The sequence below is a fragment of the Thrips palmi genome, unplaced genomic scaffold (genome assembly GCF_012932325.1).
Source record: "Thrips palmi isolate BJ-2018 unplaced genomic scaffold, TpBJ-2018v1 HiC_scaffold_10, whole genome shotgun sequence".
NCBI lineage: Eukaryota > Metazoa > Arthropoda > Insecta > Thysanoptera > Thripidae > Thrips > Thrips palmi.
In genome coordinates, this window is record NW_023144621.1 from 12,301,543 (window position 1) to 12,321,184 (window position 19,642).

Consider the following 19,642-nt stretch of genomic DNA (forward strand, 5'->3'; position numbering starts at 1 on the left):
GGCGGAGAAGAGGAGGCCGACGGCGAGGCCGACGACGTGGCCGTCGACGCGGGCATTCCTCCATTTTCCCCGGCGACGTAGTTTGCATTCGTCACACCCGTCGTTTGCCGGGCGGCAGCGCGAGGCGGGGCAAGGCGCGGCGAGGCGTACACCGCCACCGGCCACGACGCCGCGCCTCCACGCCGTGCGTAGGGCGGCGGAAAGGGGGCGGGGCGGGGCGAGCGAGAGAAAGACAGCGCTGTGATTTACGCGGGCCTAAAGCGCGCCGTTTATGAGAGTGTCGTGCCGAAACGCCGCGCCTCGAGCCACAGCCAGCCACAGCCAGCCAGACACAAACAGTCAAAGAGGAGAAAAAGTTGTCGTCGACAAAACAACCCGCTCCGCCGTGTTCGCGCTTCGGGCCTCGCGCCTCGGAATGCAACGCGATGCGACGCGATGCGACGCGCTGACTGCCGGCCATCCGCCACCCCCGCAGCGCAGCGCGCCGCAGCGGGGCCCGGGGGCGTGGCGCGCTGCGGCAGCTTCAACGGAAGTCCCTACGTCGCGATATGGGGGCACACACACACAAACACACGGACACGGACACAACACACTTTCCATCGCCTTTCGACACCCTGGAAGCACACACAGCACAGCGGCACAGCGGCCATGTTGCTACAGCCCGGCTACAGCCGCGCTGCTCGAACACAGTGTAAATCATGGGACGACTGCCCCCTCGCCCCTCCCCTTCCAATCTGCCCGCATGCCCCTCTCCCTCCCCCGCCGCGCCCCGTCTCTCTCGCACCGCCGCCGCGCCGCGCTGCCACCGGCTCCCTCTCGCACCTGTCCGAGCCGCGGCTCCGGCCTTATGAACATGCACCCCGGAGGACGCCAACAAAACACCGGCGACGCCCACGCTCCGGGCTGCCGTCAATAGCGCCCTGAAGGTAGGCAGTAGGACGGTGTGTCATCGAGTAGCCTAGCGCGGCGTGGCGGTGGCCAGTGTGGCTGCGCGCCGACGAGGTGGTGAATCATCAGGCGGCCGGCCGGACGGCACTGCGGATGGCACCGCGCCCCTTGGCTCCCGGGCATGCCCGCGGCACCCCGCCCCGCCGAACGGATCGTCGCTTATAGAGGAGCAATAGCAGTGGCTGGCCAAGGCCTGGCCAAGTCGCCGCGGTTGGCTCCTGCTTGGCTTTGCTTGGCTCGCCGTATCGGGGGCGAGATCGCTCTTGAAATATGCGTCCGTGCATCTGATATGACAGTCCGCGTGTTTACATTCGGGCATTACGGCCTTTATGTAATACACCGCATTATCGAATTAGCTTATCTGGCCATCGCGTCGCTTCAGCCTGCCGCTTTGGCCGCGAAGCCGCGGGGCCGCGGACTGGCTGCCGGACGCCGCGCCACCGCCAGTGAGCGTGTGAGTGTGTGTGTGTGTGTGTGTGTGTGTGCAGAAGCGGCGCGCGTCCCTCCGCCACCAAGACGGGGCTCATGACACTGTCACAGCGGCGCGCTCCAGTCGGCCCGGCCAGGCCGGCCCCTTCGCGCCCACGGCCTGCTCCTCTTGACACGAACTGTACCGCTGGAGCACGCCCAGCTTCCAGCCAGCTTCCAGCAGCCTGCATCGCCTCCAGGCGCTGGAAGTGGGGCCCCACGGCCCCACCGCGCGGCCCCCGGCCTGCCCCGGCTTGCCCCGGCCCCACATAATAGGCGATGAATATTTTATTGGGGACCTTTGTGAGGTGACTGACTGAGCCCCCGCCTCCCCTCGGTCCCCGCCTCGGCTTCTGAGGATGCAGCCAGCCTGACGCTGTGCTCCGTGTGGGAGGGGCGCTGGGGCTGTGCCTGCTCTGCGCCAAGTCGACGGCAGCACACAGCTTCTTTATTATTTTTCGATGACTCATTGAGAACGTGACACTATGTAAAGAAGCGTAGCAGGGAAAACCAGCGCGGCACGGCGGCGGCGAGTCAAGGGCTCTGGGAGCGCAGACGCGGCAGAGCGCCTGCGGCGTGGGCCTGCCCGTCGAGCAGAGGTGCACCGCGTGGCTGCCTACCCTCCCGGCGCCCCGCCGGCCGCGCGCAGCACAGCGCAGCGCCACGCGTGGTCAGGCCCGCCGCGTTTTGCACACCAAGCAGTGCGGCGCCGCCAATTTGACATGGACTATAAACATGGTAATGCAGCCAGTGCTGTTAGTGCCAGTGCAGCCAGTGCAATCCCCGGCGGAGAAAATAGCGACGCCGGCACGCGCGCGCGGCTCACGCGTGCGTCACGGGGGCCTTGTGCTCGGCGAGGATGAAGACGGTCCGGTACCACACGTGACCCGCGTACGGAAACGGAACGCCCCGCCGCGCCCCGCCGCGCTCGCGCGGCAACCTCGGTGACAGAGTGGTCGCTTCCGCGGCGCGGCCAGCCAGGCTGGCGTCGCTGCCCGCCGTGCCAGACAGCTCTTTTAGGCCCCACTGTATTCAATTTACACATGAACGGGCTCGGGCGGGGCGGGGCGGGGCGACACGCGGAGGCAAGGCTGCCGGGAAAGACCGAAGAACCGCGGTGGAGCGGCGGCGGGGGCTCGCGCGCGGGGTATCGCCGACCGAAAACCGACTCGGATGACGGGGCCGACGGCCCGAAGAGGGAGAGAGGGAGAGAGGAGGACGCGCGCGGAGTATCGCGGCGGTTTGCAGTACAAGCGATACACCTGCCGCCAGCACCGGGCTGCGCCGCACCGCGCTCTACACGTGGACCCAAACCGTGTAGCTGGCTTCGCCAACATGCAGCGGCTTGCCCACCTGTCCATAAAAACATTTTAAGACACTCGTTTGAGTAGGGCGTATCCGTTTGAGCGCACACACGCTCACACACACACGCACACACACACTCACCCATGCGGATGCAGGCCGGTACGCTCTCACACAAACACAGACACACACACACACATTTCGCATACATGTTTATGCCGCGCGCGTGAATCGCCTGAGACGCCCATAATGACATCTAACCTTAATACGCCAATTAATTCTGCTAGCAACACACTCGCGCACCAACACACACACACACACACGGACGCGCGCCACTCGCTCACACCGACACACACATGGCCCCGGGCCACGGAGGCCTCGCTCTGGCCGCGTCCGAACGGAGCGCGCCCACACTGTCGGGCACGCGGCCACCGGGCCAGGCTGTTTCACTTCACACCGCCAGTTCGTCCCGGACGCAGCGCCGTCGCCGGGTCTCACGGGACGCGCGCGCTGCGGGACCCGGCGGGACCCGCGCCCGGCGTTGTTGCAGACTTCCTCGACGTCGCACCAAATCCGCATCACCGCCGCCGGTTCTCGAACCCACGACACTCAGAGACCCGGAAACCGAAACGTGAAAACTCCCGCGAGCGCGCTCGCACACAATGCGACAGCGGTATGCAGTGGCGCGGCGCTCTGCCTGACGCCGGCGACTGCAGGCTGCAGGCCGCAGGGACGCCGGGGACCCCCCCGTCGACATATTAGTGCATTCCAGGCCGCGCCGCCCGCGATGCCGTACATATAATGCGGGCCGAGAAAGCAAATTAAAACAAAACAAACAATAGGCATGGCGGGCGGTGCGGCGGTACGGCGCGCGACCGGCCGCCTGCAGCAGCCTGCAGCAGGCCGTCGAGGCCCCCGACAAGGTCCCGTCGGGGTGCCGGGGTCAATGACAAGGCGCCCTTTACGGACGGCCCCCGATTCGCTTGCTCCGCCTGCTTCGCCCGGATCGCGCAGAAACTCGACTCGATTCATTCGACAGATTACGTAAGGCCTGCCTCCTCGTAGGCTATAATTTTGAATCGATTATCATAATCAGGAATCCTTGGAGCTGGAAAATAAACACGAGTCGGCGCGGTGCGGCGGCGGTGCGCCCAGCCAGGGTGAAGGGCGCGGCGGGGCGCGGCGGGTGACCCTCCAGGCCTAGGCCGGGCTTGGCCGGGCCCGCCCACCTCGTGCTCCTCGTCAGCGTGCTGCTCGTCAGCAAAGTGGGTGACAACGCGGAGGGGCGGGGTGGGGCGCGGGGCTCGCGACGAGGGGCGGCTTCCGCCAAGCACGCCGTCGACGCCCCCACACCGCGGCGGCCACCCTAGCCGCATTCCGCGCGCCCGCCCCGCCCCGCCCCCGGGGACGCCGCGGCGCGAGCAGCTTGTCTCGCCCCAAAATTAGAATACGTAATTCAATGACCAATTGACTTGGCGCGACTACGCGCGAATGCAGCGTGCGCATTAAATACATATCAGCGAAAAAGAATAACTAGAGGCTCATATCATTAGCATGTCATTAGGGAGATCCTGAATCAGCGGGTACCGTAGGCTAGACCTGCCGTACCTGCCGGGCAGCCCAGGCAGCCCTCGCCGCGAGGCTCCAGGCGCAGGCGGCGCAAGGCACAGGTAACTCTGCTTACTTTCGCCCGGGGAGCCCCAGCCCCGCCGAGCAGCTCGCCGAGCAAACAAGAACGTATCCGCTAGTTAAGATAATAATGCTTCATAATGCGTGAAGCGCGAGGCACGGCGGGGCCGGGCGGGGCGGGGCGGCGCCGTGCAGTACGTACATCAGGTTGCGGGGCTTTGCAGAACTTGCTCTTTCCGCTGGGACACTGCCTTCTTTTTACTTGGAGATTTGTTTTTCAAAGACAAAGTGCATGTCTATTTTAAATCCATTTCGAAATGTTTCAATTTACTTTCCAACACATAGTGCAAGTGGCGCGGCGTGCATGCGCGACGTGTCGGCGGCTCGGCTTCCCGACGCCCTCGGGCGTTCAATTCTCCGCCGCTTTTGTCGGGAACGCTACACCGGGCAGTCCTTGCGCGTACACCGGTGCGCGTCAAGGCGCAGGCGCGCTGGCGATGTACACCGTCGTCGTGACCCGCAGGCTGCAGCAGCGCGGCGGCAGCGCGGCAGTCGCCGTCCCGTCGATGAAATACACCGAGCATCTCCTGTGTGCGCGGCGCGGCACCCAAGGACAAGGCTGCCGCTGCGACGCGGTGCGACGCGGTGCGACGCGGTGCGGTACACTCACTCCGAACAGTCCGCCGCCGTCTCCGCCGCACTGGCCGGGCCCTTGGAGTGCGAGAGAGACGGGGCGCGTCTGCTGATAGCGGCGGACACGGCTGTGAATCATGTGTGGAGCGGCGCGCGGCGCGCTCCAGAGCAACACGCGGAATCAAAGGCCGGTATCAGTGCCGTCACCAAGCAGCACCGCTCGTAAAGCCATTCCACACACGAAAAAAACAGAAAGGCCGAGCAGTAAAACGTCCCCCGCCCCTTCAACTAGTGCGCGCCGCGCGTCACCCGCGATTGATTTAAATTTGGCGGGCAAGGCCGGGCAGGGCCTGGTGGCCGAGGCCGCGCGCAAGACCACGTCGTCGACAATGGTCGTGTGCATATGGCGCGGCCGTAGCACTGCAGCACTGCAGCGCGGCTACACCGGCCTGCCTGCAGTAAATAAACGTACTGGGCAACAAGCGTAAGCCATGCCGAGCCTGTCGTGTTCGTCCTTTCCCCCTCCCCCCGCCCGCGGCTCCTTGAGGTCCTTGAGGACACTGGTGCTGGCGGTGTCAATGACGAATTCCACCGCTTGCTGCCTTTCCCAACGCGCCGCCAGGGGCCGCGCTTGTTCCGCGTGATCTATATTCCTGTTAACGAACGCCTGATTGCCGCTCACTCACACACACAACAATATTGGCTAATGATTGGCCCGGGCCGCGCGGCCCGCACAGCCCGCACAGCCAGCCGGCTAGATCACAGAATGACGCCGCTGTTGAGTCATCCAGTTCCCAAGCGGGCAGGGCAGGGCACTGCAGGGCACTGGCAGGGCACGCTGCGATCGACAGCCAGTCCGATTGGAGTAAGGGAAGGGGTTCCTGGAAGGGGTTCCTGGAAGGGCTCTCCCGCGGTCTCTCCTCGCGCCAGAGCCAGCCAGCTAGACTGAAGCAGCGTAATGACACATTTCTCATCCAGACGCCAGACAATTTGGCGCGCATTCAGACACTTTTTGGCGGGAGAGTCTGCCTGCCCGTCGGCTGGGTGCAGCACGCTCCTCGAGGTGGCGGGCGAGAGTCGCAGCGAGCCGCAAGGAACCGCAGGGCCCAAGGGACCACAGGGCCAAAGGAACCAAGAGGTCCAAGTTACGCCCAGCTCGGCGTCCAGCTGCAGGACAAGAGAGATGAGGAGGAGGGGGCTTGGGGGGCATCGCGGTCCCGATTCCGAGAAACGACGACGAAAGCGACCCGTGCAGCCAGGAGGACGCCCTCCTCGGCGTACACTCCCAGCCAGCACGGCCAGCTCATTGACGAGCCAGTCGTGCGTGTGTGTGAGTGCGTCTGTGTGAGTTACAGTGTGTATCGCGTGATTGGTGCTTTATCACCATTATCCCGGCAAACAGAGGCTACGTGACCGTCTGCCCGCCGGCCGCATGCTGACCGAGAGCCCCGAGCAGGCAGGCCGGCAGGCAGGCCCCGGAGCGGAAATGGGCTGGGAGTGACCACTGCGGGAGGCACCTCGATGACGAGGAGGAGCAGGACGACGATGGGAACTTTGAAAAGCGCGCTGCAGCTCTGTCATACAGTACCACTTATCGCAGACTAATGAGACAAACAGACAGGCAGACAGAAGGGCGTCGTCCCCCGCACAGCGCACGCCAAAAAGCGCGGAGGGAAGTCCCATGCCTCGCCCTGCAGTGGCCGCAGTGACTGTACACTGTGAGTAGTACTCCGTCCCGAGCGAGGTAATCAATGACGGATATTATGGAATTACGTCCCGGCCGAGGAGTGTGGTACTTCCCTTGCGCACGGCACGCCACGCCACGCTTCCTTGTGTACTTTTCATAAAGCTCATAATGACGGGGGTGGTGCATGCCGTGCCCTGCCGTGCCGTGCCTTGCAGTTAGGCAACCCGAGTGTGTGTTTACCGCGGCAGTGATTGGGCCGATGGACGTGGCTCGACTCTAGGGGCTCTGCCAGGCACTGCCAGGCACTGCTTGGCCTCGGCTAGGCTGCAGCAGCCTCCCGGACGAGTTATCGACTCCACGGTGGTTAATTAGGGCAGCAGCAGCACAGTTAAAAAATAACGAGAGAAAAAGGAAAGACGTGTGTAATCACGTGGCGATGAATGGGGTACCAACATCGTCACTTCGTGTGTGTGTGTGCATGCTTGAATGCGTGAACACTCAATACAAATCGGGAAACTGTTGCTGATGTTGTTTTTTCTCCGGTTAGTATCACCCGGCCTTAAGTGGCTGAGGCAAGCAAAGCAGTCCCCTGACGATGCATGCTCGTTGTCGTTTTGTTGTTGCTTTTCTTCAAATTAAAACCGCGTGCTCACACGCGGCGCGCAAAAATAAATTAGATTTATTCATAATGCCATTACGAGCGCGGGCCGGGCGTCAAACTATGTTGGCGATTACGACTGGCTTCCATCAAGAGCCGGACGTTAAACGAGCCACCGGGACCGCGTGGTCGTTATACGGCCAAGACGAGGGGTCTCGTTTTGGCGGAAACGGACTTTGTTCCAGCGGAAAGAGCGACTTCAGGAAGAAGACGAAAATTATCAATGAAGACAAAGACGAAGGAGAGAAGCTCTTTTGTTTCGTCTCGGCCTATCTGTGTTGGAGTCCTCTTGTGTGTGTGTGTGTGTGTGTGTGTGTGTGTGTGTGTGTGTGTCGTCGTACTACTTTGCCGCCGAGCCTGTTCGCCGCAATGGCGGCGTAAGAATGCACACAGCTAATTCGGCGAGCCGCGCGCACCACGCAGCAGCAGATAAGGGAACATGTGCTTAACAAGAATGCTGCCGTGGCCGGCCGGCCGCGCCGTGCCGCGCTGACCAGTACAGTCCCAGCCTGCTCCAGGTGCCAACAGGCCAACAGGTCCACAGCCCAACCGGGCGCCGGTCAGACACTGACCCTCGCGGACTCGCTTTCATCGGCAATGTCCGTGGTCTCCGGTCTCCGTGGTCGGCGTCTCGGAGGTGATCCTCCATCACCGCGGGGATCGGCGGGTGCCCTGCACGGCGGGCGCACTGCACGGCTCATCGAACTCGCGGCCGCATGCGCTGCTTCCGGGAAATTTCGCCATCTTGATTGGGACACGTTGGCCGCCTGGCAGGCAAGCCGAGCCCCGCAGAGCCCGCAGCCCGGCACGGGACTTGATCGAGCAAACGACTATCCGATCAAAAACAAGGGAGAGAGGAGAGAGGGGGCAAGGGACGCAGGAGCGAGCGGGGCCGACGACGCGGCGAGGCGGACGGGGCACAAGGCGGAGAGGAGAAAAATCATCCTCTCTCTCTCCCTCCCCTCCGTTCGCTGCTGATCCGAGGACCACCAGGCAGAGATCGGCCCCATTGTTGTCGTTAGTGTGTTGGCGATTGTCTAATGGTCGTCTGCCGGGTACCTTGGTGGTACCCGATGGTGCCCGCGCCGGCCGCGCCGCGTACAGTCGCCCAACAAAGTTTCGGCGGGCTGGAAGCGCTGGAAGCCTCTGCCTCGCCAGCAGGCTGCGCGGCAGCCCCGTGATTGGCTGTCTTTGTTCGCCGCGTGGGAACGCGTCGAGAGGTCGAAGTCGGCGACACACGCCAGCGACTTCGATTTCTCGAACCCATCCATCCGCGAGCTCCACATTGCAGTTTGGCGCCAGAGACACTTGCCTTGGGGGCAACAAAACAAAGTGTTGTCGGCTGTCTTCGCCCCTTGGCGACGGCCACGGCCAGCCCAGCCTGCCCCGCCGCGGACACAGGCCGCTTTTGGAAAGTGGCGGCGCGAAATGCAAGCAAAGTCGCCGCACTGCACCGCACCGCACTGCACTTTCCCGCTGCAGCGGCGGCGGCGCAGCGCGCAGCGATAGCCAGCGATAGCCCAGCAGCCCATAGTGCATGTCCAGCATGCAGCCCATAAAATAAAAATAATGAAAAAAGAACGGGCGCGCGCCACGCAGATGCACCTCTCATTTCGCTGCACCGCGCATTTTTTCTCCCCGCTCTACAACGCACGCCACGGCCAAGCAGTGCACGGCCACGGCGATGCACTGGTACCGCACTGGTACTGGTCTCTCGTTTCTCCGCGAGTCCAGCGCAGGGAGATGACGCACACACACACTCAGGACTTTCACCTTGATTTTCGTTTCCAGTGTCACCGAATTACGGCTCGCTATCACCAACGGCCTTGCTCCGCGATTTGTACAAACAGATGAAAAGAATCCCGAGCGGCGCGGCGCGCGTTGGGGTGGAAAAAGAAATGGTGTTGGCCGGTCGGCATACACCGTGTCAATGATCACGTTTTAGCCTTATCATTTCTTTTTATATCGCGGACTGCGAACCGATCCGACCGGTCGGACGCGGCGCCGTGTCTCTCCCCCCCCCCCTTTCCCGCCCCCTCCGCACCACCAGGCGGGCGAGGCGCCACCGAAGAGCATTACGGTAATTGAAAGCTGAGAAAATGAGTGGCATTACTTCCAACGAGAAGAAGGAGCAAGGGAGGGCGAGGCGCCCCTCTCTCTCTTTCTAATGACGATGCGACGCCTTCCCTCCAATCCTTTCGCACCCTTTTACCACCCCGCTCATCCGCTGAATGGGCTCGCCGCGCGCAGCAGAATCGCTTCCGTCTCTCTCGCACTCCCGGGCGTTCCCTGTGAGTGCGAGAGAGACGGCTCTCAGCCTGCAGCGAGGCTAGGCGCCCCTCGAGGGCCTCGGCCTCCAAGATGGCGGCACTGATGACGCGGAAAGGAAAGACACATTCCGCGCCAAACTTTGGCGACTTCGCGGCGCCCGCCTCGCTGCCCATAAGGCGCGCCTCCCCCACCCCTCTCACCGTGGTGGCGTTCTAGGAGGGTGGAGCCCGGAGCGTCGCCTCGCCACAATAGCAAAACAATTTGGGCTGCCTTCTTTCTATCACGTTTTATTTTTTTTTCTTTTCCAAGCAGCGACTGCCGCTGATGCCATTGTGGCGTGGTGGCCCTGCCTGGCCTGCCGGGCCCTGCCCCCTTGCTTAGCATCTGTCTATAACCAGCGCCGTCTTTACATGCAGACAAAACCGGCGCTGTCGTGGGTGCCTCGGCCCGCCCCGCCCATAAGCAGGTGCCCCGTGCGCCACTTGAGTGTTGACAAAACGCTGCGCTACAGTACAGTACTTTGCGTGAGCCAAGCCTCGCGGAAAAATTGAGCCATTCTCGGGCGAGAAGCGAGCAAAGCTTTGCAAATAAGAAGCAGCTGCTCATTGGCCACGCTTTCCCGCGCGCTCAGATTCACCCACTCCCCTTTTTTTGACGCACACGCACACACAGAGGCTGACATCTAAATTCATGCGATGTTCGCTACAACCCCGCTACAGCCCGCTACACCGTAATCCCCACTCCGATTTCCTCCGCCACTCTTTACCGACCACTTTCATGCTCCCCTGCGCGCCGATTCCTCCCCTGCTGCTGCAGTGCTGCCGCCTGGCCCCGCGCGGTGGCGGAGTCCAAAAGCTCAAACACGTTTTGCTTCGCGCTTCGGCCTCACTCGCCCTAACCGGGCCCGACGCGTACAATGTGTCAACGGGTCCTTGGCTCGCCTCTCTCTCTCACTCCCTCGCCAATTCAATCGCAGTCGCTGCTAGATGCTTATCGTCCGATTTTCCCCGTCTCCCCTAATGACACACCCTCAGCCTCCCGAGCGCTGCCGAGTCTCCGACACGACGGCTAACAGATTTGGCCGCGCCTATTTTTCCTCCCCGATGCCGCCGCGGTATCGCTCTGTCTCTCTCGCACCCCCCGCGGGACCCGCGGACCCCCTCCGCGGGTGCGAGAGAGACAGAGCGGACGGCCCGCTGGCGGCCACCATATTGGTTTGTTTGGCTGGTGAGCAGGGAGGGGAGGGTAATGACTGTGACATTTGTATTTGCCGCCGCTCGCTCTGTGTGTGTGTGTGTGTGTGTGTGTTGATCAGCGAGACGTCGAAGAGCGATAGTGCTCCGATGTAACACATCAGCGCGCGACAAGGACCCCCCCTTTTTTTCTGCTCAAATTTTTTCCCCTGCAGATGTGCACAGCTGCGCGGGGATGCACTATCCGAAAGCCCATCGCGTGCGGGATCCTCGGTGCACCTTCCCTGGACAGATCCTGAAGAGCGAGAGAGAAAATGAAAGTTTAGCAACTCACCAGGCGACGCTTGGGTTTGATGAGCGGCCGGTTCTGGCCGTTCATCTTGTAGTAGAGTCCGCAGGCGTTGCAGAGGTAGTGCCCCGTGCCGTCGCGGCGCCACAGCGGCGTCGACGTCGCGCCGCAGTTGACGCACTCCCGCCCCTCTGCGCAACAAGGACAACAAGGTAAGAAACAACAACAAGGAGGAAAAGGGGAGGCATTAAAAAGGGAATAAAAGTAATAATGTGGGGGGTTTTTCCGCTGAAAACGGCCATTCGCCACCATTATCGTCACGGAACTGGATCAATACGCGACGGACGCGCAGGAAGCAGGCGTTTCACGCGAATGAATGAGATAGGATTCCGTGCCACTGGAGTAGACATTCAGTCAGTCGGAGCAGAAAAGCACACATGCAGTTGTTTGTTATTGTGGTTAAGGGAACAGCACACACAGGAAGCCATACCACGCCCACCACCTCAACCACCGCGTCGTCACCTCAAACAAGATATTAGTAGGTAAGTAGGTGCTGAAAGGGGGCCGGGGTGGCCAGCGCAGCCCGGGGCGCACGCAGCAGTCGCTGTCTCTCTCGCACCCACACGGGGCGCCCCACGAGTGCGAGGGAGACGGACTGCAGCAGACGTCAGGCAGGCGTCAGGTGGCCGCAGCCCCATCAACAACAATGCTGGGGCCACAAAGCTCGCGCGGGCCAACCCGGCCAAACCGCAACAGCAGGGAGACTGCCTAAGTGATTGGCTCTTGATTGCCCCAAGGGGGTCACTAAAACGGCTCGGAAAAAAAGGGGGCGAGAAACGCGGCTCGGCATCCGGCGGGACTCGAACCCGGGAACCCGGGCACGCGGCGGCCGGATAGTTTGTGGTCAACTAATTGAGATGTCTGCGGCGGTGATGCCCGGCCCGTGCGGTGCGGTGCCACTCGGCCGCGGTCATTACCTCACTGCCCCGTAAATCACTGCAGGCGTTGACACCCAGTCCACGCTCTGCTCCGCGTGCTCCGCGAGCAGGCGATGATACCCTTGGAGCAGGAGACGCGACGCGCCGTGCCCCCGGGCCGCACGCACGCCACAGGGCACTGAGTTAAACTCAAGTACCAAGCCGACTCGAAAAAAAAAATTAAAATATTTTTTTAGTGCACCTTGTCGGCCAGGTGAGACTGAGACGGCGATGGGACGCAAGTGGCTGGTCGTGCACACTGCGAATTAATAGGCCAATCCCCGCACTGGGCGCCGGGCTGGCCGGGCCGGCCGGGGAGCCGCAGCGGCCGGCAGCGCAGCAACCCTTTCAGACCGTCATTACAGCTAATATCACACACCGGCACCAGCGGGCTCCAGCCAGCCGATAAAAAGGAAAACCGGGGAGGGCCTAGAAGTGGAGCATATTGCAGACGGCGAGACGAGCAATCACCGGGGAGGGGGGCAGGGCACGCCGGGCGGACGCCGGGCGGACGCAACGGGACCGGCGCCAGTGGCGCTCGAGCACCGCGACGACGACCACGACGCCGGCAGACTCGAGCAAGGCCGCGACGCGCACCGCGTGCGTGCAGTGACTCACCTCGCGCTGCTCGCAGGCCAGCGCCCCGCCCGCCCCGCCGGCCCCGCCGGACAACCAAATGACACTCCACTTCATTGACTGGAGGCGCTCCTGCATTCCGACGCACACTCTCACACGGACACACACACGCGCAGGCGTAAGGCCCCGAGCAAACCGAGTAACGCTATTGTTCCATCCCGACCCGGACCTCCCCCTCCGCGTCCCCCCCCCTCCCCCGCCAGCCCCCGCCACGCCCCAACTCCTTCACAGTAAGTTCCACGTACTGCTCCACCCAACTTCCGAAAAGAAGCCCCCCCTGCCCCCCTCCCCCGGAGGCCCCGGGCCGGCGCGGTCCTCCGGGCGGCCACCAGCACGGCGTGGGTGCTCCGGGTACCAGGGGTACCACCACCGGGTACTCCGGGCAGCGCTCCGGGCCTGAATAAATCAGAGGGCCCCGACGGGGCCTCTTTTGTGCGTTCCTTTTTACACGTGCTGGGTAGGGCGGGCCGGGCCGCCGGACTGGAGCGCTGGACCGCGGAGGCAGCGTGGTCCGAATGCTCCAGATTCGCCGCATTTTCGCTGCCACTCGCCAAAAACAACAACAAAACGAGGACACGCGCCGCGCACTCAAACTGCCCCGTGATTCACGACGGCGCCGCGAGAGTTGGATTCATTTACCGGCTTTCCGCGACATTTGCCGCAGGGGAGGTGAGGAAAAAGTGGTGGAGGGGGAAGCACCTCGCGAGAAAAGCCACCAATTTGCTGCGCGGGCACCGCGGACGGTGGCAGTGTGGCGGCGGCTCGCTGGCGGTCGGCCAGGCTTTGCAGGCTTTGCAGCCAGGCGCCGCGGGGAACCACGCCGAGGGGGAGGGGGGATCATCTCGCCGAACAATATGTCTCCACGAGCACGCCGAGCTGCTGTGGCGCCCACACGCGCCCCGTCCGACCGCAGACAGACAGACAGACGGGCGAACGGACGGACACCTTTTAATTTCCGGCAGCAAGCCAGGGAGGCGCCCGACGGCCAGCCACCGCACTGGTGCCCGACTCGAGTGCCAGACTATTTACAACTAATTTGACATAAAGTGTATTTTTCATCCGAACCTCTCTTTTCGGGCGCAGAGGGCCCACCAAATTGAGATAATCGACGCGAGGGTAGTGGTGGCGCGGCGCGGCGCGGTGGCCAGCAGGGGGCGTGGTCCGACAAATTGTTGGGGTGTGAGGGAGAGAGCCTGCCTGCCAAGCCTCGGCCCGCCTTGGCCAAGGGGTTCCAAAGGGCCGCGCCTTGGGCCGGGCTCGGCCGAGGGGACTCAGTGTGGCAGGTGTCCCGACGACGCCCCCGCGCCGGAGGCCGCGTCCGAACACGCGCTGTCCCTCTCGCACCGCTACGGGACGCCCCGCGAGTGCGAGAGGGACGGCGACATGCTGCCACGGGCTGCCACGCCCCGACGCGTCGTCCAGGGAAGGGCGTGTTTGTTTTCGCTTCGTTCCTCCCCGCGGCCGCAGGTCCGTCCGTCCAGGCCGTGCAGGCCGCGGCGGACTTACGGCGTACCCCCAGCGGACCGGGCCGTTCCAGGTACGATCCGAGAGTGGCGACGTGTTTCAAAGAAGCGCGCTGCACACTTCAGCACACAATGCACACACACACACGAACAAACACACACGCAGCCTCGCCCGGCCCAACCTAGACCCGGCACCGAGTGCGCCGAAAGGCCGAAGACAGGTTGGGAACCGCGTCGCCGCCGACGGGCAGCCTGATGCAGTACAGTGTGTCGCCGACCGCGACCCGGAGGGCCCACAGCGATGCATCGATACATCGATAGGACGATCGAGTTTCGCGCGCCGCCGCCTCGGCCCCCTTTCCCTCCCCTCACTGTCCCTCTCGGACCCCTAGAGAGCGGCCCGTGAGTGCGACAGAGACGGAGCCCTGCCGGACCGCCGCGGTCCACGCCGCGGTCCACGCCGCGGTCCACGCCGCGGTCCACGCCGCGCCACGCCGGGGACTCAGTGTGAAGGGTGGGCGAGGTGACACCCACATATCGCTTACGCACAGCGCAGTGCCCGGTGGGGCGACGGCGCGAGGCGTCACGGCCGGTTGGCAGTGGAGTGGGCTGCAGTGGCGTGGCAGTGCCGCGGCTGCTGGGGGTGGCGCGCCATGCATGCGCCATGGCGGCGTGGGGCCGCCGGGGCGTCGCCGTCGTGCGCCGCGTCATCCATGACTTGCCGCGTGACGCCGGTCGCGCGCCTAACGTAACGTCTTGATTAATTCTGCCCTGCTGTGTCTCTCTCGCACTCATGGGGCGTCCCGCACAGGTGGGAGAGAGACAAGAGAATCAGCCTCGCCGCGGCTAGCGCAGTGCCCCCGCCGCCATTCGCCATTCCGCAATTTGGTCTTTTTCAGACCAGAACACGTTCCGGCGCCGCCTCGGCTAATGTCTTCTTAAATGCAATTCACATTGTGGTGGCTCCGCGTTAGCTCCGCGCACATGTCGCGTGGGTGTGGGGGGCAGTCCCAGCGGAAGGCGGCGACGACGGCGACGTCGACCGCCGAAACGCGCGCAGGCGGGGAAAACCAACCGCACACAGCAAGGGATCAACGAGGCGGGGGAGAGACAGAAAAAAAGAAAAGAAAAACGGCAGTGTCGCCAACATAATCGCCGTGGCGACGGTAAGGCGCGGAGCTTACACGGCCTGGCCTAATTCCTGCAGGCGCTGAGCCCGGAGCCCCGGAGGCCCGGAGCACCCCGACGACGCCGCCGTCAATGGGGCGTCAACGAGAATCCGCACGGCACGCGGACATTGCCCGGGGCACGCCCGGGCCGGCCGACTCACTCCGCCACAACAACCAAGAGGCCGCGGGGAAGGCGGAAAAATACGAACTCACAACGACAGAGTTGCTTTCACGCTCCGCGGCGCGCGGCGGTCTATCTCTCTCACACCCGCATGCGGCACGCCCCACGAGTGCGAGAGAGAGACAGAGTGTTCGGATTTATTCGCGCACGCTCCGGGAGTGAGACTCGACGAAATTGAGCGGACTGCATCCCTTTCGCAAATGTATTACAGCAAATGTTTGAAAACTGAAACTTAAAACATGTATAATTTTACAGACTGTTTTGCTGCGTACCGGCTCCGCCAGCTCCGCCTATGATGTACGAAAAAAATGTCGCGGTGAGACCCCTGGCGCTTTACCTGAGACAAAGTGGAGCATTCCCCGAAACCATCATCTCAGCGTCGCCACCGCGTCGCCGCGTCAACAAAAGGGAATCGGACCTATTCAGCGCGCCTATTATTTCAACTGGAGCACATTTCAACGTGCATTTCGCGCACGGTCCCTGAGGGTCCCCGATGTCCGATGTCGCCCCGCCCCGCCCCGCCCGTGTATGTTTTGGTTGGGATTGTGTCCTGAAAAGCAGACGCTTTTCCCCGAATCAATGAGTCCGAAGGGGCCTCTCCCCCGGCCTCTGCGGGCCTCTGCGGGCCTCTGCGAGGGCTCCAAAGCGCTGTCCGTCCGTTCCGGCCGCTCCGATCGTATTCACCGGCCGGCCGACATGTCCGAGCGGAGCGAGCGAAGCGCCTCATTCACTTGCCGGGCCGGCCGGTACCCGGAACGGAGAGCGACCAGCCAAGAGCCGCACTTGCTAGCGGACCAATATTTTCGTCCCCGAAGAGAAAAGAGCAAGAAAACAAACGACCCAAAACATAAAAATAGCCCAATTAATGAGGCGCCCTCAACGGAAAAAGTACCCCCTAAAAGCGCGGGGACCGGTTTCGTTGTCATCCGACTCGCTGCCCCCTGGTACCCAGTCCGTCCCCCCGCGCGTGCCCATGTGCTCGGCGGGCAGGTGCAACAGCCAGCTGAGCGACTCAGAAGGTCGGCCTGTCGCTCCGTCTCTCTCGCACCTATGCGGAACACCCCGTGAGTGCGAGAGAGAGGGCACCGCTCGGAATCAGCCGGTAGCAGGGGTCAACGCGCCGCCACGCCACTGTAGCGCCCCTCCTCCGAGCAGAAAGACAAGACCCTCTCACCCACGTGGACGACGTGGACCTGCTGCCCCCGAAGGACGGAAACTGCACGTCCGGGTGGCCGGCGCCGGGATTCGAACCCGGCGCCCGTCGCGCCGTTCGGCGAAGTTGCGTGTGTGGCTGGTGTGGCCACGCCAGGCTGCGCGGGAAGGGCAGGGGAAGGGGTGCGCAGTGGCACGGAACGGGCGGCAAGCCGGCAGGCCGCACGGGACGCACGGGCCGCCAGCCGCAAATGGCTGCGCGCCCAAAAACTTGACGCAGCGGAGCAGCGAAGGAAATTGAGATTGAGACGCGCAGCACAGCGCGGTTTGCTGACGCGAACCCGCGAGGAGGTCACCTGCGCCGCGACCGCCCCGCCCCGCCCCGCCCCGCCACTCACTCGTTATTTCGTCACGGCACGCAGAACAAAATGGCAGCGCAGTTCGTAAACAAAAGAAGCGACGCCGAGAGGGCGGTGCTGGCGGTGCGCTCGCGCTGCTCCACCACTCCGCCGAGTCCGTCACTCCGCCGCTCCGCTCCGTCCGCGAGCCGAGTCGAAAAGCACTCGCACGCTGCCGCAGAGCCCCGCGGCCCCGGAGCTGCAGGCGGTTCCGAACGGTGCTCTCGTCGCTCCGTCTCTCTCGCACTCGCGGGGCGCTCCCAGGGGGTGCGAGAGAGGCAGGCCCCGGTTCGGAACCGCCTGCAGGACGCGGCTGGACGCGGCAGGACGCCACTCAAGTCAGTCAAGTCCCGAGGAAACAATCGCCCCGATTGTTTGCTCTTTCCTTTCCTTTCCTTTCCTTTCCTTCTCTCTCTCTCTCTCTCTCTCTCTCTCTCTCTCTCTCTCTCTCTCTCTCTCTCTCTCTCTCTGTCTCCTCTCTGTCTCCCTCTCTGGCCGTGCTTGCAGTGGCGCGTCCTGGGTGCGCATTACCGGCGGCGATCCCACCAATGACGGCGAGGCAGTCCGGGCAGGGGAGCGGGGAGGGAGGCCGCGGTGGCACGGAACACTATCATTAGTTTGCTCAAGTCACCTAAAGAGGGCGGGCCCGGCGGCGGAGTGCGCGGCCAGCGCGGCCAGCATGCCGAGGCCTGGCTCGCCTGGCTGGCCTGGCTGGGCGGGGTGTGTTATTGGTGCGCAGCGAATGCTAAGGAGTAACAAGTGCAGCACGTCAACGCGAACCGTCCAAACAACAGTCACAACACTGCCAAAATAAACGAAGCTACTTTCGATGCCCTGTGGCCTGCCGGCCGGCCCGGCGCGAGATGAAGCCGTCCAGGGCGCTGACGGGCCGTGGCGCGGCATCGTGGGTGCGGCCCAACGAGCTAGCCAACGGCCGTGGCGGACCGAAGCGTGCTGCGCCGCGCCGCCGTAGAATTTCAAACCGAGCCGAGCAGACGGACGCGCGCGGCATTTACATGGAAATGCGTTCATGCCTCGCCCTCGCCCGCCTCGCCTGACGGCGACCCTGTTGGAGGTTGGAGGCCGCCGTCGCGGCCGCGGCGCCGCCGGTTTCGCGGCCCTAGCGGTCCCGGTCCACTTGGAGGCCCCGCCGCTCTGCCGGCCCCGCCGCCTTGCCGCGGTGTCTGGACTCCGGACAGTGAGGCGGGACCTCTGCCCCGGGGCGAACGGCGCGGCTCTACTCCATCCGGCGCTACACATCCAGTACGTCCCGCTGGCCGGCCCGGCCGCCGCGGCGCTGCGGCGCTGCCACCTCGGCCGGAGACCCGGAGATTTACTGCCTGGAATATAGGGCCGATCACGACTTCCGCGGCGGGGCGGGGCGGGGCGGCGCGGGGGCGCCCTCCTCCACTGTAACGGGCACGCGGTCTGCGGTACCAAACTACGCCGCGCCACGCCACGCCGCGGCACGCCGTCCCCGCTCGACAAATTGGTTCGGGGAGGAGCTTCATGGCTGGTTGCCGCGGACCCGCGCAGCCCAGAGTACCCGGTGCGAGGCTAGGCGAGCCGCGGCCGGGATCGAAATCACGACCACCAGTGGGGCACCAGTGGGGCACCCCGCCGCTGGGGGCTCGGTTGCGACCCCCGACCGGGGCGCCTTCGAGACTGACTCTCTTTTCCCCGCCTATAGCCAGACAGGCGGGCAGAGTTCGAGAAGACATGCAAAACTTGGGAGAAAGGGGCGGAGAGGACTCTTCGGTTCAGGCAAACAGCTCATTACTCGCGGGGCCCTTCGGGGCCCTTAGGCGGCACTGCACTGCAAGCACACTGCGAGCCAGCGGAAGGGAAGGGAGAAGGGCCAGCCTTGGCAAATAGCAGGTTGGTCTGCGAGGGCCCCCGAGTGCGCGCGGCGCGGGGCGGGGCGGCGCGGGGCGAGGCGCGGCGGGGAGCCACCCGCTTCCCGTTGGTCATCGCTCCACTGCCTCTCTGCCTTTGTCTGTGTGCTCTATAATCAGCAGGCTCTGTCTCTGTCTTGGTGTTGTTGTCTCTCTCGCTCTTCCTTTCCTCTCGACCGGGCTCCTTTTTTCCAGCGTGCCGTCCGGCCGGCATCGCGTCGCCGCGGCCATTTTCGGGGAAACAAAAAACAGCGGAATCAAAGGGCCTACACCGTATTTCGGCCGTTGGGTGGCGCGCCATGGCGGTGGCGGTCCGAGGAGAGACTGACGGACACGACGGCCTGGCGGCATGGCGGCACCGACCGCCAAAAAAACGGAGGCTCTTTTCCCTGTTCGGGAAGTGCTTTGCTTCTGATTGCCGCCTGATAATGGACTGATAACATCGCCGGCCGGGCGCGGCGGTCGCGGCGGCGGCGTCGCGGACCGGGGCGCGGCGGGGCGGGGGTGTCGCGACGTGGGCGGCGTGCGGGCGTAGGCAGGCGCAGGCAGGGCGCACTCCAAGGGCTGCAGGGGCATTGTCTGCGCGGCGCGCGGAGGGCACGTACCGGGCCCTTCACCCAGGGCGGCATGGGGCGCCACACACGAGGGTCGCGACAACACGACCCCGATGCAGGCCCTTGCAGCCCTCGCAGC

General features: G+C 63.8%; 1 protein-coding gene across 3 annotated transcripts in view; it reads right to left on the minus strand.

Moving 5' to 3' along the window:
- The window catches only part of LOC117654096 (GATA-binding factor 2), a 61,851-nt gene that overhangs the window by 22,469 nt on the left and 19,740 nt on the right, over positions 1–19,642 (minus strand). For all 3 annotated transcript variants that reach the window (XM_034400276.1, XM_034400275.1, XM_034400274.1), the window contains exon 3: positions 11,124–11,269. In XM_034400276.1, the coding sequence (XP_034256167.1) occupies positions 11,124–11,269 (146 nt within the window). The remainder of the gene's footprint in view (positions 1–11,123; positions 11,270–19,642) is intronic.